Consider the following 25,385-nt stretch of genomic DNA (forward strand, 5'->3'; position numbering starts at 1 on the left):
GCTTGATTCACTTTTTAAAAATAAAATGTATTTTTTTAATACATGGTCAACAACTTTTATATACACATTTAACATTTTCAAATGCCTGATTAACAAATTTCAAATACAAAATTAACATTTTTTAATACTTCATCAGCATTTTTTCTGTACACATTTAACACTTCTTGATTAACATTTTTCAAAATACAAGGTTAATATTTTTTTACCACATGGTCAACATTTTCTGAATACATAGTCAACATTTCTCTATACATATTTAACATTTTTGAAATGCTTAACTAATATTTTCCAAATACAAGATTAACAATTTATTTTAGATGCTTGATTAACATGTTTTAAATACATGATCAACTTTTTTCATACACATTTGTATTTTTCTATATACATTTTTTGTATACATGAGAAATATTTTCTCTATATGCATTTAACATTTCCGTATGCTTGGTTAACATTTTTTCAAAATGTTTTTGCATAAAGTGTTTCTGGTAATATATATTTTTAGAATATTTAGAAGTATAAACAAAAGGAAAAAACATGAAAAAAAACGAGGCTGTGACCTCCCGCACGCCTTGGCCGGCCCAGCTCGCGCCTGCTTCACACTAGTCTTCCCTCAACCCAGACTCATCCGCGGACAATGATACGAGAGTTGGCCTTCCAACGTTTGTCGTAGATCTCCTCACACAATATGTGCGCGCGCACACACACACACACACACACACTACACTATACACTATGTTCCCTACTTTTTAAAGCCTCACAATCAATTGAGGTCTCCAATCGGCATTGGGTTACCCGATTTTGACTGTGTCAATAATTTTTTTAAACTATCTCATTCAATTCTTTTACTATGTACACTATGCTTTCTAATTTTTAATGCCTCGCAATTAATTGAGGTCTTCAATTTAGAATTGGGTCACTCGATTTTGACCGGGTCACAATTTTTCAAGAAACTCTCCCATTTAATTATTTTAATTAAATATATTCCATAATTTTAAAACTCTTTCATTCGATTGAGGTATTCAATTTTGGATTTGGTTTATGATTTTTATCAGGCCAACGAGTTATCAAATCAATCAGCATCAACCGCCTACAAAATCATATCAACCCCTCGCACCCTCCCATCACCTATCCTCTATAACACTAAGCTCCCTATTTTTAAAGGGCACACATCCAAATATCCAATTGAGTCTCCAATTAGAATTCGGTCACCGAATTTTGACTGGGACAATAATTTCTCAAAGTTCTCTCATTCAATTCTTTTATACTATACATTATGTTTCCTAAATTTTAAGGTCTCACAATTAATTGAGGCATTCAATTTAGAGTTGGGTCAATTGATTTTGACCGGGTCAACACTTTCTGAAGCTCTTCCATTCAATTCTTTTAATTCAATATGTTCTTTAATTTTGAAGCTCTTTAATTCAATTGAGGTATTCAATTTTGGATTTGGTCTACTATTTTGATCGGGCCAACGATTTTTCAAATTAATCAGCAGCAACCGGCCTATAAAAACATATCAATCCCACGCACCCTCCCACCACCTGGAAAAAAGAAGCGGCATCATATGATATTGTAGCACCAATATAATAGTACTTGTGACCACAGACACTCAAATTTCCCCACATAAATATAGGTTAGTTAGCGAATAACTCAGAATCACACCACGAAAGACCCACATCACCGCATTATAAAATTAAAATAAAACACATCCTATCATCTCCACCACCCGCCGAACTAAATATTTCATCTGTTCCAAAATATAAGGGGTATTAGTTGTAGAAAGTCAAATTTCTTCAACTATGACCAAGTTCATAGCAAAAATATCGGCATCCACAATATCAAACAAAAAAGTATGAAACTTCATTTTATGATGAATTTAAAAATATTGATTTGATATTGTGGATTTTGATATATTTGTCTAATAATTTTATTGATCTTTAAAGGTTTGACTTTTCAAAAAAGTAATACACCATAATATTGAAATAAAGTGATTATTTTTTGAAGAAACCCAACAACACCAACGGCGCAACAAAGCGCGCCAACCCTCTGAGTGATTTGAAAATTGCCACCTTTAACAGTGTTCATTGATTCCGAGCTAAACATTCGGAGGCTCCGAGTAGTGTTAAAAAATATATAAAGGTCAAATTTATAGTCCTCATTATTTACGCCCCCATATATCTCATTAATTCACTCGTAGCAAAATCCGCTCTCATCATATTTTCTGGGAAAGAACACTACCTTCTTGTGGTGAGTTCAGCCATTGATCTCCAACCCCCTTCTTTCTTTTCACTCCCACCTCTTCAATCCAAAGACATATACTGAGAGAGTCTTGAACATGTAAATTATTTTAAAAATGGTTACGAATTTACAAAAACTTTACGGATTTTAAAAGTTTGTGAGTTTAAAAATTGCTGATGAGCCTGAAAAAATCTCACAATTTTTAAAAATTGTTCACAAATTAAAAAGAATGTTTATGAACTTGAAGATATGCACAAATTTAAAGTATGTTTTTGAATTTTTAACAAAATATTCATAAGTTTAAAAAGGAAAATAAATATAAAAACAAGCATGAAGAGAAAAATTGAAAATAAAAATAGATATAAAAAGAAAAACCAAACTAGACCTACACAAAACCAGAAGTGGACGATAGTAACACTTGGGTGGAAAGTAGAATTAATTGCACAACTGAAGAGCGGCATAGCAAAGCTCGCGTTTTCCTCTACTTATTCTTTTACTTTTCATCCACACGCTTCCTCAACTTTCATTTTCCTTATCTTACTTAAAATCTCACTCTCTTTATTCAATTATTATTAGTGGATTTTTAATCTCTCATCCTTTTCATTCGTCACATCTAATTGCAACGGCAAACCAAGCTGTGGTTGGATGGTTTGAGGGACGTCTGTATTAAAAAAATCTAATTCCGGCCAACCAGTTAGAAAAAAAAAATCCCACGAACCAAACGTAGTCTCTTCTTCTCCCTCACGCCTCGGACCCGTCTCCCTCACAGCTTCTCTTTTGCGCCCCACCTCTCCTTTCTCTCACCGGCGTGGACGCGCAGGACTACACGGACGCGCCACCGGATAACCCCGCGGCCCACCGCCGGAATACAGCTCCGTCGCTGTACCTCGCCAAGACACCGCGTCTGCACCATAGGCTCGAGGCCTAACCCTATCCCCCGCCCCCTACACCCGGAGGAGGCCGCGACGGCGGGGGCGGCGGCGCGATGCTGTTCCAGGTGGGAGGGCAGGGCGCACGGCCCACCTTCTTCGAGATGTCCGCGGCGCAGCAGCTCCCGGCCAGCCTCCGCGCGGCGCTCTCCTACTCGTTCGGGGTAAGTGAAACACCGCCTCCTCTCCGATGCGATCATGCCCATCGATCCGGTTTGGTTAACTAGCTGCGTCTATTAGTATTGGGTGCTTATGACTGTTCGAACAATGTCTGTTCGTGCGTTACATTGTAGTGGATGATTGAGAGTGCGAGTTCTGCTTGTGTTTTATTTGCTTGATTGAATATATGCTAGGTTTGATTGGCGAGGCCACGAAATGTAGTTAGCCAGAGAAGGCAGTAATACGCAATATTTGCAGCTGGAAGAGTTGCTTCTGCTGCCGCTGAAAGCTAGCATTTTGGCTTTTTAGTTTGTTTGATTAGCTGCAATGACTTGGGTAAATTAATTGCTACGTGAGGAATAGTGAAATTGGATTCACGTATTCTTTTTAGAGGGATATTGAGTTCACTTGTTGCTGAGCTGTATGCTAGGGGAACATTGCTGGGTTGTGATGTACTGTATATGTTTGACGATGAAGGGAACATCCGAACATATAACATCGTACCTGAATAATCGACTTGATAACTCAAACTAGCATGCTTGTTAATTCGAGTTAGCCTTTTCTCACATCAGAATTCTCACTCATGGATCCCTACTGTTATGCAATGAGCTGAGATATACCGGCAAATAAATCCAGGTAACAATGTAGATGGTACTCTATAATGGCAATCTGAAAAACACCCAAGATTACCACTCGCAGCAGAACTTTGAAAATGAATATATGCCGAGGCAAAGTACCAGTATCCTCTGTGCTTGTTTTCAGTTGCAAGCTCCAGGATGCACACAACTGATGGATGTGCCTATATTTGAGAAAGTCAATTACAATTTTACTCTTGATCTTAGAAGCTAAGAATCGCATCCTTTTCCCCTCTTTTTCTGGTCACAAGAAGTTATTTTAGGATGGATTGCACATAACAACGCAGAAAATTTGCCTTGCAAAAGATACCCTCCAAAAGCTCAAGAGACAATTTTGTTATATCAACAATACCGGTATTTCTCAGGCAGTTAAGTGATCTTGTACCGAGGGCTGTTTGTTAGAAAGGTGTCTAGGTATTGGAACACGACAAGTGCTATGTTTTACAAGATTTTCGTTAAAGGAACAAAGTTTCGAGTTATGACCTGTTTAGTACTTTTTTCTTAGCCAAACTTATAACTGTCTGCGTATTTGATTTTAGTTTATCATGCACCCTCTTTATACAATGCTAATTAGTCGATACTATATGCAGGTTTTTGCACTAAGGAGGCCATCCTTGCATAAAGTTTTAGATTATGAAGATGAATTCTTTGCTTTGTTAATGTCTGTTCTTGAGTCCCATAGTCTACGAACAACAGGTTCGTTGTCTCTGTAGCAGAACTCCCTTTTCTGTTGAAAAGGAACTTTGTTTACAACCTTCATATTTTGAACAATGGAATGGTAATATAGGAATATCACGGAAAAATGTATTATTATGTATTTAGTTTAGTGCTAATCTTCAGCTATTTATTTCTCTGCATGGTGCGCATCATTGAGAAAGAAATTATACACTACTCCCTGATAGCTGTTTAAATAAGGCTACCCACCGATCTCTTATTTCAGCCTTACATTAACCTCATCATCTCAAATCCTACTACTTGCAGGGTACTCCCTCCGTTCGGAATTACTTGTCGCGGAAATGGATGTATCTAGACGTATTTTAGTTCTAGATACATCCATTTCCGAGACAAGTAATTCCGAACGGAGGGAGTAGGTTCTTACCACTACTTTTGTTATCTAGTGCGACTATGTGGCAGAGAAGTAAACTTTTAATTCGATTAGTAGCTTCATCGTGGAGTCACCCAATCCTAGTATATCCCAGAAGAATTTATTTTTGGTTGTGGAATAGAACCATGGATACAACATATTAAGGTAGAAGAATGGAGTGACTCCACCTTAAGCCTTAGCACTAACTCATTCCGCAAATGAAAGAAATAGCTAGGACTATGCAATTTTGACCTACTTTAGCCTAGTTGTGGTAGTGCAATTGTATGATTGATAAAACAAGTCTGACAAGTTATCAACAAACAAGTAATTATATTACCAGCTTTTGCAATTAGTGATTGTGTTTGATTACAACTTTCCTGCATATATCTTTCAGATGGTTCCTTTTCAGAGTCGTTATATGGTCTCAGGCGGAGACCTGTTAACGTTTCAGTGAACAGAAGTAATCCTGGTGCAGAATCTAATGTCAAAGTCTATGACTCTGCACTAAGGAAGCGCCAGAAAACCCTTTCTGTTGTTTTTTTGGTAATGATGTCCCCTGGCAGAGATTAATTTGAAGTATTATCTTATGTTGGCTTTGTTACGTTCTGGATTTAAATAGTTTTAGTTATGCTGATTTTTGAGCTGCTACCTGTGAGCAACAAACCACCCAAGCACTACTAAAGTGATTTCTTTTAAATTGAATGCATTCATTTTTTTTATCTGGGATCTCATCAGGTTAACACTTACAAACAAAACTCACCACATGTTAACCCCTTGTGTGATCTTGCAATGTGTATCCATAGCTGACTTGTTCACCAAGATTCCAGCAGACATCACTACATGGGCTACTTTACCTCACTAGCAGGTCTACGATGTGAATATCTATGCGTCTTCTGTTTTAGTTACTGTCCTATGAAGACATGTACTCCCTCCGATCCAAAATAAGTGTCGTGGTTTTAGTTCAAATTTGAACTAAAATCACGACACTTATTTTGGATCGGAGGGGGTAATATTTAATCTGTATCTATAATACGCTGCGCTGCTGATACTCTGCCCATGCCTGAATTGCAGGCATATTGAGCCCCAATTGCTTAATGTACTTGTTCTCAATCTGCTTGGTGTGCAACTTTATTTACCTTAGCATCTCAATGTTGAAATATGATCCCCCTGATCCAAAATAAGTGTCACAGTTTTGAACTAAGGTTAGTTCAGTTCACAGTTTTGAACTAAGGTTAGTTCAGTTTTGAACTAAGGTTAGTTCAAAACTGCGACACTTATTTTGGATCGTAGGGAGTACGTGCTTTACTCAAGCTCTTGTACTATTTGAAGCTGTGATTCTCTGCTTTTACAATACAGTTCGCAAGTTTCTTCAATAGCCTATGCACATCTTCATAGATTCTGCAGTCGACAAATTTAATCATCTAGTTTTTAAATTTTTGTCTCGTTAAGATAAGATTGTGAATTGGTCTATGAAATATGTAATGTAGTGCAATGATGAAAATCATGAAACAGCTCTGTTTTGGACAAATTCTGCTATTAACCTGCTCCAAATATCTGTATAGGTTGTTTTACCGTATTTCAAGTCAAAGTTGCAGTCTGTATATAACAAAGAAAGAGAAGCAAGATTGCAGGCAAGCCTATGGGATCAGGGTGAGGTTAGATTCGACGAAGCTGGCTTTGTATCAGATCAACAAGGGGAGACTTCTCAAGCACAAGTTGAGACTACAGCTGGAGAAGTGTCACATCTCACGCGCCTTAGGACCAATTTTGCGGCACTAATAGGTGTTTGTTATCCATGGATTCATGCGACTCATGAAGGTTGATCCACTACTCATATATATGAACATCTTGTATAAATCCTAACTTGTTTAAAGCCTTTTCTGTAGCTAATAATTTTGGAAAGCTCATATACGACCATTAAAAGATGCCTACAAGTTTCAGTTTTGTGATTTGTTTTGTTAGTTTTGTATGACCTGCCTTTTCTTGGGTCAGTCTATAACTTTGCAATGCTTGTAGACTTTATTAATTTATTCCTTTTTTATACATTTGATGATGCGAAGTAATTGTGCATCGCTGCTCTGTCTGTTTCATTACACGGGCAACATAAATTAACTTATGGCCCTATATTGATTTGCAGGCCTTTCATTTGCTTACCAGTTGCTGTATTTGTTGGATGCTACTGCATTTTACAGTCCAGGACTTCATGTGCTTGGGCTTCATGTTTGTCGTGCTACCGGACAAGAGCTGGTATAATACTTGCCAATTTCCATTAGAGTGTATATTACTGGTTACTTGGTTAGCATGTAGCGCAACATATACGGAACCATACTTCTGAGCTTATTATCATGATTCATACATTATGTCTAATCTTTTGCATTGAATTTTGCTTACTGATAACAGATTTTTTTTCAAATCAAAACAGCATTTACCATCCCATATTAAGAGATGACAGAAGCATTTACTGTTTCCATATTAGGAGACGACAAAATCTCATGAGATGAAAAAATCATTTACCTTTTCCATATTAACATATGGTTATTCTGCTGAGATGCTTCCTCTTGCCTTTTCTTGACAAAGTAGATGGATTCATCTTCTAGGATATCAAGAATTAGAAGTCGTGAACTCGAGAGACTTCGTGGTCCTCCATGGTTAAAGGTAGGAAATGATAGACACTACTCAATAGCGGGATTCTCTTACTAGTATAAATTGTCTAGTCATAACTTATAACAAGATTATTTTTATATGATCTCTGCAGACTGTCCAGAGGGTGCTCCTTAATTGTACGTACACGACTCTAGATTATGCACAAACTGGTTTAATTGCTGCGGTCTTCTTTTTCAAGGTCAGTTCAAACTTCTTCCCTAGGAATTTAAGAGATTAAAAAAATCTTTCAAGGTTCTGTCGCTCGTATAAACTTTACAGGCGGACAGTTTAGATAGAATGGAATAATAGTCCTGGCATGTGGTTTCTCTTGACGTCTTTTAATGTGTAATTTCATGTTCTTCCCGCAGTAGATGCATTGTGATGCAAAGCATGATTCCGCTGTGGAACTGCACTAAATGTTCTCTTTCTGGTGATCTTATCTAGATGATGGAGTGGTGGTATCAATCTGCTGAAGAAAGAATGTCAGCTCCGACTGTATACCCCCCACCTCCTCCGCCGCCGCTACCAAAGGTATGTGGTATATACTTGTAAATGTTTGCAAGAAAGCTACTACCATTCTCTGGCATCGACACCAACTTTTTGATCTGAACCATGGATGACATCTGAACTCTTTGTTTTGCAACTATGATGTTGCCTGTTGTCTGTGTAGTACACTTGTACTCCCTCCGTCCGAAAATACTTGTCATCAAAATGGATAAAAAGAGATGTATCTCGAACTAAAATATGTCTAGATGCATCCCCTTTTATCCATTTTGATGACAAGTATTTCTGACGGAGGGAGTAGTTATTTACGGCAGCAGAGTTTGATATCGTGCTCTTATAACTTTCGTCAGGTTGCTAAAGATGGACTTCCCTTGCCAACTGACAGGACGCTGTGCCCTCTGTGCTGCCAAAAGCGCAACAACCCGTCTGTTCTTTCTGTTTCTGGTTTTGTGTTTTGCTACAGTTGCATATTCAAGTCTGTCTCTCAGGTAGATATTCTCCTAAACCAGCCATTAGAAGCTGTCATTTTTTATGCGTTCCGAATCTGTAATGTGACATTGTCAATTGTTTTACTTCAGCATAAAAGATGTCCCGTGACGTTGATGCCTGCCACTGTTGAGCAAATCAGGCGCCTCTTCCATGATTTATAGATTGAATATGCGCAGCTCAACTAAAAGAAGTAGCTTATATGGGCTCAAGGCTGCTAGGGACTCTGGGGCGAGAAGAAGCTTTTCCCGCATTCCTGTTGATGCAGAGATCACACGAGATACATTTTCTGCTTCACGTAATATCCATACAGCTCTTGTGCCATTTTTGTTGTTTGTTGAAACTTCAACAGAGATTTAGACCATGTAATAATTACTGCTAGGTGATTATTGAGTTGATTTATTAAAGGGGGGTTGATTGCATTGGTCCTTGTTCATTTCCGGGCACTTTGAATTTGTGCAAATGTCTTCTAATTTCTGTTAAAATTGGCTGAATTTGATATAAACGTGTGTTAAACCGGTTTCTCTGTCAAGTTCAAATTTGACCAATAGTACCTTTGAGTGTCATCTGAAAGTTTATTTAATAATTCAAGTATCATGAGTTTAAACCCTTGCAGTTGTAAGTTTCACAGTCTGCTTTGAAAGTTTTCAGGTTCTAGTTTGAATTTTGCAAGGCAGACGTTTAAGAAAGATAACCAAAAAAAAAATGATGATGGAAGAGAAGCAAGATTTGTTAGTTTGGTCTCTCGGAGATGCATAAGAGCATCTCTAGCCGTTGGCCCTCTAGGGGGCGTCTAAAATCGCCGCCTGGGGGTGAGCTGGCGCAAAAACTCGGCCTGGGGCGAGTTGGTCCCCAGCCGCCGGCCCCAGGGCTGTCCCTAGGCGCGTTCAAAAAAGAAAAATATATAGTAAATTTTGGGAAAGTTCGGCTAAACATGACTAAATTTCGGCAAACTTGGGCATTAGACATGTTCGCGAATTTTCATTACATAGCAAATATATAACTAATCTAAAAAAGAAACTGGCTGAACGCCGAGTCGCCGCCGTCGTCATCGTCGGCCTTCTCCTCCTTGATGCGGGCGCCCCTGCTGGACCCGGCGTCGCCATGGCGGACTGGTGGCGGCGGCGGCGCGTCGTCGTCGTCGTCGCTGTCGTCGATGACGACGACTCCTCCTTCGTCGCGGCCCCGGCGGCGCTGCGCGAAGCGCCGCAGTGAGGCGCACTGGCGCTCCCTCGCCATCTTCAGGGAGTCCTGGCGTGCCCATTTCAGGGCCGCGTCGTCGTCGAGCTCCACGTCGCCGTGCTCCGTCTTCACGGCGGGGAGACCCGGCTCCGTCTTTGGCTTGACGAAGCGCGGAGGAGGAGCCGACGAGGAGGCGCGCCGGCCGCCCTCGTTGATGACGATGCCGGCGCTGCGAGTGCGCCGGCCGAGCAGCGTCTCCGCCGCGGGCTCGGCCTTGACGCCGAGCAGTGCCGGAGAGCCGGAGGAGTGGGAGGAAGAGCGCGAGGAGGAAGAAGAGGGAGAGCCGAACCTCCTTGGCATCCACTGCCCGTCGCGTCGGCGGTGCGCCGGGGCGGCCGCCCTCGCCGGGGGATACGCCAACGGCGGGTTGTTGCCGCCCTCGAGGTGCGTCAGCACGCCCTCGAGTGTGCGGCCGGGGACGCCCCACCACAGATGGCGCCCCTCGCTGTTCTTCAGGCCGCCGACCACCGGCGCGCCGTTGGTGGACGCCAGCCGCTGCTGCTGACGGCGCTCGAAGTACGCCGCCCAAGCCGCGTGGTTGTCGTCGGCGTACCGGGGGAGGGCGAGCTGGGCGTCGGTGAGGGAGTCGCGCACGACCTCGACCTCGTCGGCGAAGTAGGAGGGGCGCGCCACGGCGTCGGGCAACGGGGGAATGGGCACTCCCCCGTTGCTGAGCCTCCACCCCGTTGGCCCGACGCGCATGTCCGGCGGCTCCGGGATGTTCGCCTAAAACAGGAGCCACGACTCCTGTTCGCGGAGCGTGCGGCGGCCGAAGCCGTTGGCCGCCGCCTCGTCTCCGAGAAAACGCTCGGCCATCGGGAGGAGAGGGGGAGGGAGAGGGAGGGCTCGGCGGCGGCGCTCGGGAGAGGTAGAGCTCGGCGGCTAGGGCGGGGCTGGTGTGGCCAGAGGCGAGCAAGGCCACTGGCTTATATAGCCGCGCCGCGCCCGTGTGTACGCGTGCGAGGGAGGGGGAGGGGAGGCGTCGGCGCGCCGCCCGTGAGGAATCAATGGCAAGGCTGACCGGCGACAGCCTTGCCATTGATTCCCTGCGGGAAATCGACGCATTGGGAGGAGACGAGGCGTGGTGTCGCTGACGCGGCTGGCCCGCGGCTCTTTCGCGCCAAAACCGCTCACCCCGGCGCCCCTGGGCGCCCCCTAGCGCGTCGGGTTCGGCTTGGGTCCGCCGGCGCTAATTTCGGCCCAGGCCGGCGAAAATCGGACTCCTGGGACGCGACTGGGCCTTTTTTTGGCACCGGCGCGAAAAAATCGCCTGGGGAGACTTTCTGGGGGCGCGGCTGGAGATGCTCTAAGGATAGGGTGTGTGTTTAAGGGGTAAGTGTGTGTATGTATGATGAAAAATATTTGTCTTTCTAGAGATTTCAATAAGTGACTACATACGAAGCAACATGAGTAAATCTACACTCTAAAATATGTCTATATATATATGCATGTGGTAGTTCATTTGAAATCTCTAAAATGACAAATATTTAGAAACAGAGGGAGTAGGAGTTTCCATTCCCAAGAGTAACAAGATCAAAGGAAAAAGCTTGTAACTTCTCAGATCGAGAAAGTGGTTGGTTAAAAGAGAGAGTAAAAATAATCTTGGATATGGTTAGGCCATCTCTCAAATCTCTCACAAATCTATTGAGGAATCGATGAAGTAGGGTAAGAGAGAGCGAGAAGAATTCTTGCCCATGTCCTAAATGTTTGGCTTGTAATATAGGTGAGGGAAAAACTACTCCCTCTGTCTGACAGGCCCATCTAAAAGGATACACAGTTCGACTTGCCTACGCACAAATGAGCAGTAGTCCAATGCAAATGCAACTTATGTCATGGCAAGGATGTGAGACACTCAAGACATATTCAATGTGATCAACACAACAAGAGAAGCACATACAACAACAAAAAAAGATCACTCTCAAATACTCAAGCATATATGAGATTGGGCATTTTTCCCAGTTTCTGTTTTTTCCTATTTGTATTCTTCTGCTTTTTCTTTTATTTTTCTCTCCTTTTTCTTTATTTTATTTTACCTTCTATATGAAATTTTTCTAGATCACAGGAAAACCGAGGGAATCAAAATAAATCGAGAAAACCCAAAAAAGACCGCTAAAACCGGTGGATGAAGGGCCAATTTCGTTACGCTTCTTCAGCCCACAAAAGACCAGACACAAACTGGGTGAGAAGCCCAGGTAAGACCCACACGGCTCATAGCCTCATACCCACCTCTGCCCTCCCTTTCCTTCGGCGGCTGCTCCTCTCTCTCTCTTTCGCTGCGGCTCTCGCGACTCATCCTCCCCATCCCAAAACCCTCGAAAAGCAAAGGCGGCGGCGCGACATGGCAGAGGTCGAAGCTGCGCTCCCGGTGGCGGCGACAGAGACCCCGGAGGTCGCCGCCGAGGGCGACGCGGGTGCGGCCGAGGCGAAGGGGCCGCACAAGCTGCAGCGGCAGTGGACCTTCTGGTACGACATCCAGACCAAGCCCAAGCCCGGCGCCGCCTGGGGCACCTCGCTCAAAAAGGGCTACACCTTCGACACCGTCGAAGAGTTCTGGTGGTACGTGCGCGCGCTCCTCTCGCGCTTCCTCACCCGATCCGCTCAGATCTGATCCAGTCATCTAGATGTTCTGCTGGTTCCTATTCCCAGTGGCTACGTGATGGGGATTTTTGGCCGACAATATCGAGTTATATGCCACCTTGCGCCAACAAATCCGAAAAGTATAAGTTGTTAGGTTATTCCGAAGATATCTGTTGATTATATGACTAAGTGCTACAAATTTCAGATGTTGTTATTCGCAAAAAAAAAAAACAGATGTTGTTACTGCTGTAGGCCGAGGTCGGATTGCTTTTGGACAATTTTGTTTCGTTGTATGATTAGCTCTCATATCTAGGGAGGGCCTTGTGCATTGTTTAGAACTTTGTTGTATGTTGGAATGATGTACTATGTGATATCATTCGGTACTGTAGCTGATAGAGGATTATTTCGTTGTTATCAACGGTCCCATGGAATTTTAAAATTTTATATATATGTTAAAAATTTCCTATGTAGTTTTCAATTTAAATTAACTTTAGGTACTTATACTCGTATTTTCCCACTTGAGCATGACAAGTTTTGTACAGTTTCTTCTCCAACTTCCTCCTTAGGATTTTGTGCAAGGAAAATTTTCCTATATGAGTAAGAATAATATGGTGTTATTTGGGAGCCAAACAAGTAATCTTCTGTGTTGTTTATTATTATGTTTGCATGTGTCATTATTTGTGTTGTGATAAACGTACCTTTGATGTTTTAATTGAATCTTTGTAAAGATTCCTAGATTGTTCAGATAGTTGGACACCATTGCTTGAGCCCAGTCTCCGGCTCTCCTCCATTTCATTGTTTCTTTCTGTTTCTTACGTTGTTCTTTTAGGCACCCTCTACGTGTCGATGCTCCCTTTATGGGAATAAGGGAAAACCCTATATATTACTAAATAGCAATAATAATCTTACAGTACAAAACACATTTTGGTTTGTTTATGAACCAAACCATCGCAACATATATTTTCAGATACAAACATGATCATAAGACCAGTAATGTATAATCATATTTGAGGAGTAGTAGATTCAAATGCACGTGATTATGTTGTGCAGGAAGTGAAATCAAAATTCTGTTTTCTGTTATGCTAAACTTCTACTGCAGCATTTCTTCCTATTTTCTCTTGGACAGTTTGACTATGATTATGCTATATGTTTCTATATTCTAAAATTCTTTCTTTAACTTATGCCTTCCTGGTTTCTACAGCTTGTATGATCAGATTTTCCGTCCGAGTAAGCTGGTAGGAAGTGCTGATTTTCATTTATTCAAGGCTGGGGTAGAACCGAAGTGGGAAGATCCAGAGTGCGCAAATGGAGGCAAATGGACTGTGATATCTAGCAGGAAGACCAATCTTGATACCATGTGGCTTGAAACGGTAAATTTCTGTAATATTAATATTTTATTTCTCCGAGGTGCATCGCATGCTTTATCTGGGTTTGTAAGTCCCTACCAGCGGAATCCTTTTAACTAACTTTGTAAACATGCAGTGTATGGCTCTGATTGGAGAGCAGTTCGATGAAAGCCAGGAAATTTGTGGTGTTGTTGCTAGTGTCCGCCAGAGACAGGATAAGCTTTCATTATGGACTAAGACTGCCAGTAACGAAGCTGTTCAGGTTTGTTTTGGGAACAAAAACATTTTGCAAATCAGCCTCATCGATGGTTGTATTTTTTTGTACATTTTAATGTATTGGTTGAAATGTTGATGGGGATAGTAGCCCAGTGCTTCCTCACCTCTTGTTGAGTCCACAATCAACATGCATCTAGTTTTGTGGATTATTTTAGGGAAAATTTTAAACAAACGAGCACTCTACAGACCACAGCTCTGATGCATGAAATAGACCAAAGTTCAATTACAAAATTTAAATAACCCACTATATGGCAAAGCAAAGTATTGATTGGACAACCAACTTTACTGGTCCATGAAGCGGAAAAAGCCTTCTATTCAATTGACAAAAGGCCACTCTTCATATCTCTTGGAAGTGAAAACAATTTAGTTCCGAAGGAAAAAAAAGAAATATATTATTCTACTCAATGCTGTTTAGCTGCAGCCTGTAGGGATGGTACCAGTCAGTTGCGTTGGCAAGGCTAGTCTTTGTGGTGCTGCACTGATGTTACTTGTGTCTGTGTCATGCAATGTGTTTACAAGTAGTTACTGTACATTGAAACACTGTAGACTATAGAATGTATGAGAATTGGAAGAAGATGCTCTTAGTTTTTTTTGCACTAGGAAAAGCACTAAAGGAAACATTTGGTACTAACTAATGTACTTAATAAATTTGTTCGTATTTAGCATCAGTTTTACAAATCCCTATTTTTTTACTTGTGCACTTATTGAAGGACGTTGCCATACGGGCATTTTTCATCTGTTTTGTAGTCCCTCTGTCTCAAAATGTAAGACGTTTTTTGACACTATTATAGTATCAAAAAACACCTTCGTTTTGAGACAGAGGGAGTACAATATAACTACACCAAGCTTTAGAGATTCTCTTTCTTTCCAATGCATGCATATATAGATAATAATATTGGGTCGCCCTTCCATTTATACAGTTTGGGCCATTTGCCATGAATAACACCAAGCCCCAGGCTGCAACTTATATGTTGCTGTTTAATCATGTTGAGATGGTTGTAATGTGTTCACCCCTTCTTTCATCATGCTACAGGTGGACATTGGCAAGAAATGGAAGGAGGTTATTGACTACAATGATAAGATGGTCTACAGCTTCCACGTATGCCTCTTCTTTTTTATTGCCCAAAATTGTGCACTAGGCACTCGTAGAAAACATTCCATGTCTGCAGCTGACTCTGTTTTGGTGTGACTCAAATGCAGGATGACTCAAGAAGTCAGAAACCAAGCAGAGGTGGACGATACACCGTCTAAGGCTGCACACATGATGAAGACCGCAGCTTGGAAAAGTGGCCGTGTAGTGTTTTACCGAGATTCGAACCGCCTCAGCTAATGTTGTTTGAGGCAATTTTCCAATCTACTATGTCGTTTTGCTCTCTGATTGCTTGTGGTATGCAGAGATGTCGTATGCACTCAATTTTCCTCGCAATATCCCTTGATTTTAACAACCCAGAGGAGGAACCCCACCTTGTGTGGGAAGTGGGATGCATCATCACTGTTTTAAGCATATATTTGCCTTTGTGCAAGACTTAGGTATTGGCTGTTTAGTCCACATTTGTGGGCTCCGAAAAGCTGGCAGGAAAAAAAAATGAATTTTGCGGTTCGAAGTTGATGAGACGCTGTTCCATACATGTCCAACCAAATTTAGTCGGCATAATCTGTTTCCATGTGCAATCTTCCCTTCCTCGTTACTCTCCTACCAATATTTCATGCTTAGATCTAATTTGTTTTTGTACCTTTGATCTTGCCCAATGATACCTTTTACGTTTGAGAAAGTGGAAGTAAGATCTGGCTGTTTAGATGCCGGTCATTGTTGATGATTGGTATCATCTGGCTTGTGAGTTGAGCTCTATAGTCTTTGAATTTTGTTAAATGTGGTTGCACATGAATTAGCTAGGATTGCTAGAATTTTGATTTGTAATGAGTGGTTAGGTAATGCTCCTTCTGACCTTCTTCCCCTCCTACGTAAAGATGTAAGCTTGCTCACCAATGAATAGAGAGGAATTAAAGCTGTCAAAAAAAAGAAGAAGGTGAAAGTATGATCTTGCCCTGCGTCGGTGTGCTCCTACGCTCTGCGGTCCATGGGACAAGAAGTTTGTTCTTGGTTGCCTCGCTCACAAGGTCGCATGGTTCTCCCATTTATACACGCACTGACTTGAAGCTCACTCATCCACGGCTTCACCCTGGCACAAGGAACGCCGATGGATGCGTCACCGCGAACCACCCCTACGGCGACGTCTCAATTCACCGCTTGCTTCACCCACGGCCTTCTTCCCACAGCTCACCTCGGCTCGTTCCTGTCCACCATTTCCTTCTCCTTCTCCGCATTTTCCATCCATCACGCAAGTCCTTTTTGCTTCAACAACACTGCGGCATTTTCCATCGCACCTAAACAAAGAAAGAAACACCAGACGCAGGCCTTGCTACGCAACCGACCGATCCACGCTGTGCTTGTCATGCATCTTTCCGCCTTGCCTTGGCTTGTGCTCTAATCAAGCCCGGACTCTCCACCCCACGGTTGGTGACAGACGCCGCCCTGCCACCTTACCGCGCCATCTAAGCTATATCACCTGCTAGCCTCCTCCATGTCCCTTCACGGATACCTCACCCCTCCTCCACCAGATCATCACCGCCACCGCCACCTTGCGCGGCACCGTCGCAGTGTCGCGCACCAGCCATGGACACCGGCGAGCCCAAGGCCAAGGCCGCCAAGGTGTGCCGCGCGTGCGGCGACGATGTTGGGACGCGGGAGGACGGCAGCCCCTTCGTGGCCTGCGCCGAGTGCGGGTTCCCCGTGTGCCGGCCGTGCTACGAGTACGAGCGCAGCGACGGCACGCAGTGCTGCCCCCAGTGCAACACCCGCTACAAGCGCCACAAAGGTAACCCACATTGGTTCAGAAGCAGTCAGTTAATGCCACAGTTCATCACAACTGGCCACATTTTGGCGGAATCTACTGTCGCAGGGTGCCCGAGGGTGGAAGGGGACGAAGAGGACGGCGACATGGACGACCTAGAAGACGAGTTCCAGGTCAAGAGCCCCAAGAAGCCTCACGAGCCTGTCCCGTTCGACGTGTACTCGGTATGATCAGTGTGCAATGTTTCCATTTTTGAAAAATCCAACCGAAGCAAACCATCTTTGTGAACTGACGCGACGCTTGCCTTGCAGGAGAACGGCGAGCAGCCGCCGCAGAAGTGGCGCTCCGGTGGACCGGCGATGTCCTCCTTCGGCGGAAGCGGTCAGTGCAGAACAGAACACCTCTTTTTTTTCTTCTTCTTCTTGTTGCTGCATGAGAGTGATCTGAAGAACTGAAGAAGAGTTCGTGTGGTGTGCGTTGATTTTGCAGTTGCTGGCAAGGAGCTTGAGGCGGAGCGGGAGATGGAGGGGAGCATGGAGTGGAAGGAGAGGATCGACAAGTGGAAGACCAAGCAGGAGAAGAGGGGCAAGCTCAACCGAGACAACAGTGACGACGACGACGACGACGACAAGAACGACGACGAGTACATGCTGTAAGCCCCCAGCGTGGCTAAAGTTCAGTTCGAATTCGCTGACAAACAACGTAGTACTGTACGTGGTACTCATTGCGCGCCGAAACGAAATGAAATGAAATGAGTTGATCGCATGCGCAGGCTCGCGGAGGCGCGTCAGCCGCTGTGGCGCAAGCTTCCGGTGCCGTCGAGCCAGATCAACCCGTACCGCATCGTCATCGTGCTCCGCCTGGTGGTGCTCTGCTTCTTCCTCCGCTTCCGGATCATGACGCCGGCCAACGACGCCATCCCGCTGTGGCTGGTGTCCGTCATCTGCGAGCTCTGGTTCGCGCTCTCCTGGATCCTGGACCAGCTGCCCAAGTGGTCGCCGGTGACCCGGGAGACGTACCTGGACCGCCTCGCCCTCCGGTACGACCGCGAGGGCGAGCCGTCCCGGCTGTCCCCCATCGACTTCTTCGTGAGCACGGTGGACCCGCTCAAGGAGCCCCCCATCATCACCGCCAACACCGTCCTCTCCATCCTCGCCGTGGACTACCCCGTGGACCGCAACAGCTGCTACGTCTCCGACGACGGCGCCTCTATGCTCTGCTTCGACACCCTCTCCGAGACGGCCGAGTTCGCGCGCCGCTGGGTGCCCTTCTGCAAGAAGTTCGCCATCGAGCCGCGCGCCCCCGAGTTCTACTTCTCCCAGAAGATCGACTACCTCAAGGACAAGGTGCAGCCGACGTTCGTCAAGGAGCGGCGCGCCATGAAGCGCGAGTACGAGGAGTTCAAGGTGCGGATCAACGGCCTGGTGGCCAAGGCCGAGAAGAAGCCCGAGGAAGGGTGGGTGATGCAGGACGGCACGCCGTGGCCCGGGAACAACACCAGGGACCACCCCGGCATGATCCAGGTCTACCTGGGCAGCCAGGGCGCGCTGGACGTGGAGGGCCACGAGCTGCCCCGGCTGGTGTACGTCTCCCGTGAGAAGCGGCCCGGCCACAACCACCACAAGAAGGCCGGCGCCATGAACGCGCTGGTGCGGGTGTCGGCGGTGCTCACCAACGCGCCCTTCATCCTCAACCTCGACTGCGACCACTACGTGAACAACAGCAAGGCCGTCCGCGAGGCCATGTGCTTCCTCATGGACCCGCAGCTCGGCAAGAAGCTCTGCTACGTCCAGTTCCCGCAGCGCTTCGACGGCATCGACCTCCACGATCGTTACGCCAACCGCAACGTCGTCTTCTTCGACGTAAGCCTCCATCCTCTGACACCTTCTGTTTCATTCCGAAGCGAAAGCGAGCTGATGATGCTGTTGTGTGGCGTTGTGATTGCAGATCAACATGAAGGGGCTGGACGGCATTCAGGGCCCGGTGTACGTGGGCACGGGGTGCGTGTTCAACAGGCAGGCGCTGTACGGGTACGACCCGCCGCGGCCGGAGAAGAGGCCCAAGATGACGTGCGACTGCTGGCCCTCGTGGTGCTGCTGCTGCTGCTGCTTCGGCGGAGGGAAGCACCGCAAGTCGAGCAAGGACAAGAAGGGCGGCGGCGGCGGCGACGATGAGCCGCGCCGCGGGCTCCTGGGGTTCTACAAGAAGCGGGGCAAGAAGGATAAGCTCGGCGGCGGGCCGAAGAAGGGGTCGTACCGGAAGCAGCAGCGCGGGTACGAGCTGGAGGAGATCGAGGAGGGGATAGAGGGGTACGACGAGCTGGAGCGCTCGTCGCTCATGTCGCAGAAGAGCTTCCAGAAGCGGTTCGGGCAGTCGCCGGTGTTCATCGCCTCCACGCTCGTCGAGGACGGAGGACTGCCGCAGGGCGCCGCCGCAGACCCCGCCGGACTCATCAAGGAAGCCATCCACGTCATCAGCTGTGGGTACGAGGAGAAGACCGAGTGGGGCAAAGAGGTAAAAATCATTCAGTTGGTCACGTAAAATTTCTTCAGAATAGAAAAAAAAAGTGCACCAGCCGGGAATCGAACCCGGGTCTGTACCGTGGCAGGGTACTATTCTACCACTAGACCACTGGTGCTTGGATGAGCTTGTTGCATTCGTGGAGCTTGCCATTCTTGATGTTTTACTAACAATCCATTTGATTTATTGGCGTGAAAATTATGCAGATTGGGTGGATCTACGGGTCAGTGACAGAGGACATCCTGACGGGGTTCAAGATGCACTGCCGCGGGTGGAAGTCCGTCTACTGCACGCCCACGCGCCCAGCGTTCAAGGGGTCGGCGCCCATCAACTTGTCGGACAGGCTTCACCAGGTGCTCCGGTGGGCGCTCGGCTCCGTCGAGATCTTCATGAGTCGCCACTGCCCGCTCTGGTACGCCTACGGCGGCCGTCTCAAGTGGCTCGAGCGCTTCGCCTACACCAACACCATCGTCTACCCCTTCACCTCCATTCCCCTCATCGCCTACTGCACCATCCCCGCCGTCTGCCTCCTCACCGGCAAATTCATCATCCCCACGGTAAGCGCTCATCACTTCTTTCAAGCAAGCTGTGGTCTGCCTGCGTTGGCAAGCGAGTGATCGGTAGGTGACCGTGCGTGGGTGCTGTGCAGCTCAACAACCTGGCGAGCATCTGGTTCATCGCCCTGTTCATGTCCATCATCGCGACGGGGGTGCTGGAGCTGCGGTGGAGCGGGGTGAGCATCGAGGACTGGTGGCGTAACGAGCAGTTCTGGGTCATCGGCGGCGTGTCGGCGCACCTGTTCGCCGTCTTCCAGGGCTTCCTCAAGGTGCTGGGCGGCGTGGACACCAACTTCACCGTCACCTCCAAGGCGGGCGCCGACGAGGCCGACGCCTTCGGCGACCTCTACCTCTTCAAGTGGACGACCCTGCTGATCCCGCCCACCACGCTCATCATCATCAACATGGTCGGCATCGTCGCCGGCGTCTCCGACGCCGTCAACAACGGGTACGGGTCATGGGGCCCGCTCTTTGGGAAGCTCTTCTTCTCCTTCTGGGTCATCGTCCACCTCTACCCGTTCCTCAAGGGGCTCATGGGGAGGCAGAACCGGACACCCACCATCGTTGTGCTCTGGTCTGTCCTGCTCGCGTCCATCTTTTCCCTTGTGTGGGTCAGGATCGACCCCTTCATTGCCAAGCCCAAGGGGCCCATCCTTAAGCCGTGTGGAGTACAGTGCTGATTGACCTTAGTTGTCAATGGCTTGCACACATTGCACCTTTGGGGCGGTTCATATTTGACTTGCTTATTTTGTACAAGTTTTGCAAGCGAGATAAAGTGTTGATTCAGGGGGTTTCAAGTTGTAAGAATTTGTTCAGGACATTATATTCGAATGGAAGGACACTGTTTCTGCATTTCCATCGTTACATTTTTGTGTTGACAACTTGGCATACGCCACCGCATCAAGTACTCCCTCTGTAAACTAATATAAAATCTTTTATAAATGACAGAAGTTTACATATGAGTACCAATGTAGCTAAGATTTAAACGTACTTGCTGAATTCCTGAATGCACATACCTTTGAAGTGTGTGTTGGAGTGGTGACCTGCTTGGTGAGGCGTGTTGAGGCGATCCGAGAAGACTTCGGCTTATTGCGAGGAACTAGCTAGCTTCCTTAGTTTTGTGCTTAGCTTGGCGTAGCTTAGTCCCTATATTTGGTTCCTTGTTTTTAGCTATTGGTGCTTTTCTTGTATAGCTGGTATCCCAATAGATTGGTGTGCGTTTGTATGCTTCATATGTATTGGTTGTGTGGCTTTATTCATAAAGCTAGAAATCCTACACCTATGAAACCTTATGTAACTGTGTTATGTAACCTTCCTCTAAATTCTCTTCTCCCCCTTGATTTTGACGGGGTGGGCCTCATCCTCTCCCTTGTTCCAATCAAATATTGCCAAGTCACACAAGCTGAAAGTGCTAGTTATCGACTAGAGGAGGGGGGGTGGGGGGTGAATAGGCGATTTTTATGAAAGTCTTCAAAACACGGGGGCTTTGAAGACAAACAATACAAATGAACCTATTGCATGCAACGGAAGGTAGACTACACTAGACAAGCCATAGTCAAGTAAGCAATGAAGTGAAAACACGAAGACTATTAGCAGCTAGGTAGTATGGATCAGAATGGAAGATAGTATGAAGCCAAACAACAATAGTCGTCACACAGTGAAGTCAATCAGATCAAGCAAGCAGTCAATGACTTCACGAAGACAAACTGTAAGTAAAGAAAGGTAAGAGATAGAACCAGTTGCTTGGTGAGTACAGGGATTCGTTGGACCAGTTCCAGTTGCTGTGGCAACTGTACGTCTGGTTAGGGATGCTGAGATTCAACTCAGAAGACCGCGTCTTCACCTTATTCCCCTTGAGCTAAGGACACTTAGTCGTCGCCCAATCACTCTAGTAAGTCTTCAAGGTAGACTTCCAAACCTTCACAGACTTCGTTCACCGGCAATCTACAATGACTCTTGGATGCTTAGAACGCGACGCCTAACCGGCTGGAGGATACACAGTTCTCAGGTGTAATAAGTCTTTAGATCACGCGGACAGAAAGACTTCAGTGATGCCTAACACTCTTTGGCTCTAGGTGTTTTGGGCTTTGTCCTCGCAAGGATCTCTCTCTCAAATGCTTCAGAGGTGGATTGCTCTCAAACGACAAAAGCCGTGTACTAACTCTGAGCAGCCACCAATTTATGGTGTAGGGGGTGGGCTATTTATAGCCAGGAGGCAACCCGACCTGATTTGTCCGAAATAACCCTGGGTCACTAGGAACTGACACGTGTCCAACGGTCAGATTTCAAACACACGCGACAACTTGACTTGGGCTACAAGTAAAGCTGACTCATCCAGCTCTGGATAAGATTTGCTCTCATTGTCTTCGCTCGAAGACATAGGTTTTGGTTGAGCATCGCTTCAGACACTCTGACTTTGTTCACTTGGACCCCACTTAACAGTGCGGTGGTTCCTATGACTCAACAAAGAAGAAAAGGAAACTACGAAACAACTATGTCTTCGCACAACATTGTCTTCACGTGAATGTCTTCTTGAGTCATAATCTTCGTTGTGAATATCTTCACATACCACCGTTGTCTTCAATTCTTCACATATTTTTAGGGGTCATCTCTGGTAGGTAAACCGAATCAATGAGGAACTACTACCTGTGTTATCCTGCAATTCTCACAAACACATTAGTCCCTCAACCAAGTTTGTCGTCAATACTCCAAAACCAACTAGGGGTGGCACTAGATGCACTTACAATCTCCCCCTTTTTGGTGATTGATGGCAAACTGGTTGAAGTTTTCAACGGGGATAAAAGTATGTGAAATTGTAAGGATTAAGGCATTGTCTTCATAAGTAGCAAAAGGCTCCCCCTGAAGATGTGCATATAAGTAGTGTGCTTTCGAATGCAAATGCACATGGCAGGTTTTGCTTTGTGCATATAGAGATATAACGAAGATAATGACATGCATAATGAAAAATGGACGTATGCGGAATGACTTCATGCGGAATTTATCATCGCATCACAGAATAGCAAACAAAGTGCAGACGACCATCAAGTTTAAGTGTTACAACCCAAAGAACCAAATGTATCAAAAACGAGAGTTGTAACCACTTGGCAAAAAATATAGCAACCACCCATATGGACCCGCTTGAAGACTATCAACTCATATGCTTCTCCCCCTTTTGTCAGTAAGGACCAAAAAGGTTTGAAGACATAGAGCATCTACTCGTTCCCATCAGGAGTAGATGAAGGTGCAGGGTCGACGTTGGAGGTCGGTGGTGCAGAGGGGCCTGTTGCAGTGTCGAGACGCGGCGAAGTCATGGTTGGTGAAGTGGCATCGTCTTCTTCATCGACGACTCTCGCAACAACAGTTGCAGCCGAAGATGAATACTCAGAGTCTTCTATGGAAGGAGTCCGACACAAAACGGCATTCTGGGGAGGCATGGAATCAAATTTGAAGCGCTCTGTGAAGCCATCTTCGCGAAGATCGTCTTTAGAGGATAGCAATGTAAGACTCTTCCAAGACCGCCGACATGCTTCATGCGCTACGAATGCGTTCTTGGTGGCAAGATTGCGAATGCGATTAACATCCACCAAGAGGCTCTGCATCTGACGCTTCAGCCAGTCATGGTGTCTATCCTGTTTCTGATGTAAGGCCACAAGAAGCTCTCGGTCTTTGAGTACACGAGATCGCTTCCGAGGCCTTGAGCAATGGTGCTTTCAGTGGCTTCAGTATTAGCATGATGAGGTGCACGCATATTTCCAGCCAGAGGATAGATCCGAGTTGCAGCAAGAACTCCCTTATTGGTTGCGTGAAGCTTTGGCGATCAACATTATGAAGATAAAGTGGCTCCTTGGCAGGCTCAGGGTAGATGGCTTCGACAGACATATCAACATCAGGCAAAAAGACAAGATGGTTGCGCGCTGAGGGCTGATAGTCGACAGAAGAGTGAAGCTTGATTAAGCGCATCACCCATGGAGCATAAAACTTCAAGCCAAACAGATCAACTCCAGATGCAGCAAGCTGTCTGATGAAGAAATCCCGGGAATTGAATCTGATGCCATTGAGAATATAGAACACCAAAGTCTTCATGGCTCCTTCAAGTTTGGCTTCAGCTGAGTATCCCTTGATGGGCCAAAGAGTACGCCTCAGAATATGATAGATTGTGCGGGGCAGGTACTCAAGGTCCTTGACGAAGAATTCCTTGGGATAATTAGCATCTTGATGCAATGGCTTCATCATGCTGAGCATCTGACTCATATTTGGTTCAGGCCGCTGGAAGATACTCTGCAGTTCATTTTGGTGTAGCTGACAACCAGGCTCATAGAGTTCACCTGGAGTGGGCAGGGAAGTAAGCTCAATATGTCTTGAGCGTTGGCTTCATGGTGCACATCGCCTGACATCCACTCAAGGACCCATGTCTTCGGATCCCTGTTGTAGCCACGAATGTGAAGTGTGGCGTAGAATTGCAGCAGGAGCTCTTCATTCCAGTGCTCTTTGTCCGTGACAAATGGCAGAAGACCAACTTCTCCGAAACAGTCCAAAGCTTCTTCCAGACAGGGCAGACCAGCAATGGCTTCACAATCCAGACGCATGTGAGGAAAGATTCGCTCTTGATTGTATAAGACACATGAATAATAGCTGCGCTGCTGATACCTCTAGAAGCCATCAGATGAGATCTTTGGCTTCGAGTATGGATTCTTGGCGCTATCGAAGAAGGTGTTGTGGGCTCTGAAGTTGTTGACACTGAAGGATCCTGGTGAAGTAACAATACCTAGAAGCCTTGGTAGCCTGGGCTTTGGCTTCTGAACTTGTGGCCTCTGCTCCACATGATAGTCATATTGAGGTCCGGGAGCAGTGGGAGGCACCATGATGGGCCACCGAACTATGACAAGTTCACCACGATTATAGGCCTGCTCAATTGTGTGAGGCCTTGGGGATGGAACAGTAGCTTCAGCATTGACTGTGGGAGTGGCTTCATGTTGCACACTAGCTTTAGGCGCAACATTAGCTTCAGGCGCCACATTGTCTTCAGCCATGACAACGTCATTGGCTTCAGCAGAGTTGTTTGTGGTCGCCTCAATGTTTTCAACCTCCATTTCAGTAGCAGGAGGGTCGGGCATAGACACGTTCTCCTCGAGAAGAACTTCTTCAGTAACAGGGGGTGTAGCAGCTCTTTCTTCTTCACGTGGTTCTTGATTGTCATCGGCTAATGCAGCCGGAATGTCTTCAACAGCTTTTGCTTCGGACTCAGAGACATTCGCAGTGGGAGTGGCTTCAGGAAACACTTGGCATGCTACTGAGCTTTGTTGCACTTTTCCTTCTGGAATGCTGGACATGGTGACC

General features: G+C 45.9%; 3 protein-coding genes and 1 non-coding gene across 5 annotated transcripts; 3 read left to right on the plus strand and 1 right to left on the minus strand.

The window, feature by feature from the left end:
- Positions 1-2,968: 2,968 nt before the first annotated feature.
- LOC109784195 (peroxisome biogenesis protein 12) lies at positions 2,969-9,100 on the plus strand. The gene is made up of 10 exons (XM_020342793.4): positions 2,969-3,331; positions 4,552-4,657; positions 5,440-5,588; positions 6,608-6,863; positions 7,183-7,292; positions 7,626-7,700; positions 7,801-7,887; positions 8,133-8,219; positions 8,543-8,680; positions 8,771-9,100. Exons 1-10 carry the CDS (start codon positions 3,224-3,226, stop codon positions 8,840-8,842), a joined length of 1,188 nt encoding a protein of 395 aa, XP_020198382.1. The 5' UTR covers positions 2,969-3,223; the 3' UTR covers positions 8,843-9,100.
- A 3,057-nt stretch (positions 9,101-12,157) lies between these two features.
- Positions 12,158-15,728, plus strand: LOC109784198 (eukaryotic translation initiation factor). The gene is made up of 5 exons (XM_020342795.4): positions 12,158-12,476; positions 13,699-13,867; positions 13,980-14,105; positions 15,153-15,218; positions 15,320-15,728. Exons 1-5 carry the CDS (start codon positions 12,259-12,261, stop codon positions 15,368-15,370), a joined length of 630 nt encoding a protein of 209 aa, XP_020198384.1. The 5' UTR covers positions 12,158-12,258; the 3' UTR covers positions 15,371-15,728.
- A 912-nt stretch (positions 15,729-16,640) lies between these two features.
- On the plus strand, positions 16,641-20,900 carry LOC109784197 (cellulose synthase A catalytic subunit 7 [UDP-forming]). Of its 2 annotated transcripts, XM_020342794.4 has the most exons (8): positions 16,641-16,995; positions 17,080-17,195; positions 17,283-17,352; positions 17,461-17,623; positions 17,744-18,833; positions 18,919-19,485; positions 19,698-20,048; positions 20,141-20,900. In XM_020342794.4, the coding sequence occupies exons 1-8, from the start codon at positions 16,794-16,796 to the stop codon at positions 20,726-20,728; spliced, it is 3,147 nt and encodes a 1,048-aa protein (XP_020198383.1). In that variant the 5' UTR covers positions 16,641-16,793; the 3' UTR covers positions 20,729-20,900. The 2 variants fall into 2 exon arrangements, with proteins under 2 accessions (XP_020198383.1, XP_073367003.1); XM_073510902.1 differs by having other exon boundaries at positions 16,677-17,195.
- Positions 19,539-19,609, minus strand: TRNAG-GCC (transfer RNA glycine (anticodon GCC)). The gene has a single exon. It is a non-coding gene; the product is annotated as a tRNA-Gly (tRNA).
- Positions 20,901-25,385: the final 4,485 nt, after the last annotated feature.

The sequence above is a fragment of the Aegilops tauschii genome, chromosome 1, assembly GCF_002575655.3.
Source record: "Aegilops tauschii subsp. strangulata cultivar AL8/78 chromosome 1, Aet v6.0, whole genome shotgun sequence".
Classification (NCBI taxonomy): Eukaryota; Viridiplantae; Streptophyta; class Magnoliopsida; order Poales; family Poaceae; genus Aegilops; species Aegilops tauschii.

Excerpts from the sequence above, each read along its gene's own strand:
- LOC109784197 (XM_073510902.1), top strand. The coding sequence starts at position 16,794 with ATGGACACCGGCGAGCCCAAGGCCAAGGCCGCCAAGGTGTGCCGCGCG. Across the intron at positions 18,834-18,918 it reads GCAACGTCGTCTTCTTCGAC|ATCAACATGAAGGGGCTGGA; the intron begins GTAAGCCTCCAT and ends TTGTGATTGCAG. Across the intron at positions 19,486-19,697 it reads AGACCGAGTGGGGCAAAGAG|ATTGGGTGGATCTACGGGTC; the intron begins GTAAAAATCATT and ends AAAATTATGCAG.
- LOC109784195 (XM_020342793.4), top strand. The coding sequence starts at position 3,224 with ATGCTGTTCCAGGTGGGAGGGCAGGGCGCACGGCCCACCTTCTTCGAG. Across the intron at positions 4,658-5,439 it reads CCATAGTCTACGAACAACAG|ATGGTTCCTTTTCAGAGTCG; the intron begins GTTCGTTGTCTC and ends TATATCTTTCAG. Across the intron at positions 7,293-7,625 it reads GTGCTACCGGACAAGAGCTG|ATGGATTCATCTTCTAGGAT; the intron begins GTATAATACTTG and ends TTGACAAAGTAG.
- LOC109784198 (XM_020342795.4), top strand. The coding sequence starts at position 12,259 with ATGGCAGAGGTCGAAGCTGCGCTCCCGGTGGCGGCGACAGAGACCCCG. Across the intron at positions 12,477-13,698 it reads ACCGTCGAAGAGTTCTGGTG|CTTGTATGATCAGATTTTCC; the intron begins GTACGTGCGCGC and ends TGGTTTCTACAG. Across the intron at positions 14,106-15,152 it reads CCAGTAACGAAGCTGTTCAG|GTGGACATTGGCAAGAAATG; the intron begins GTTTGTTTTGGG and ends ATCATGCTACAG.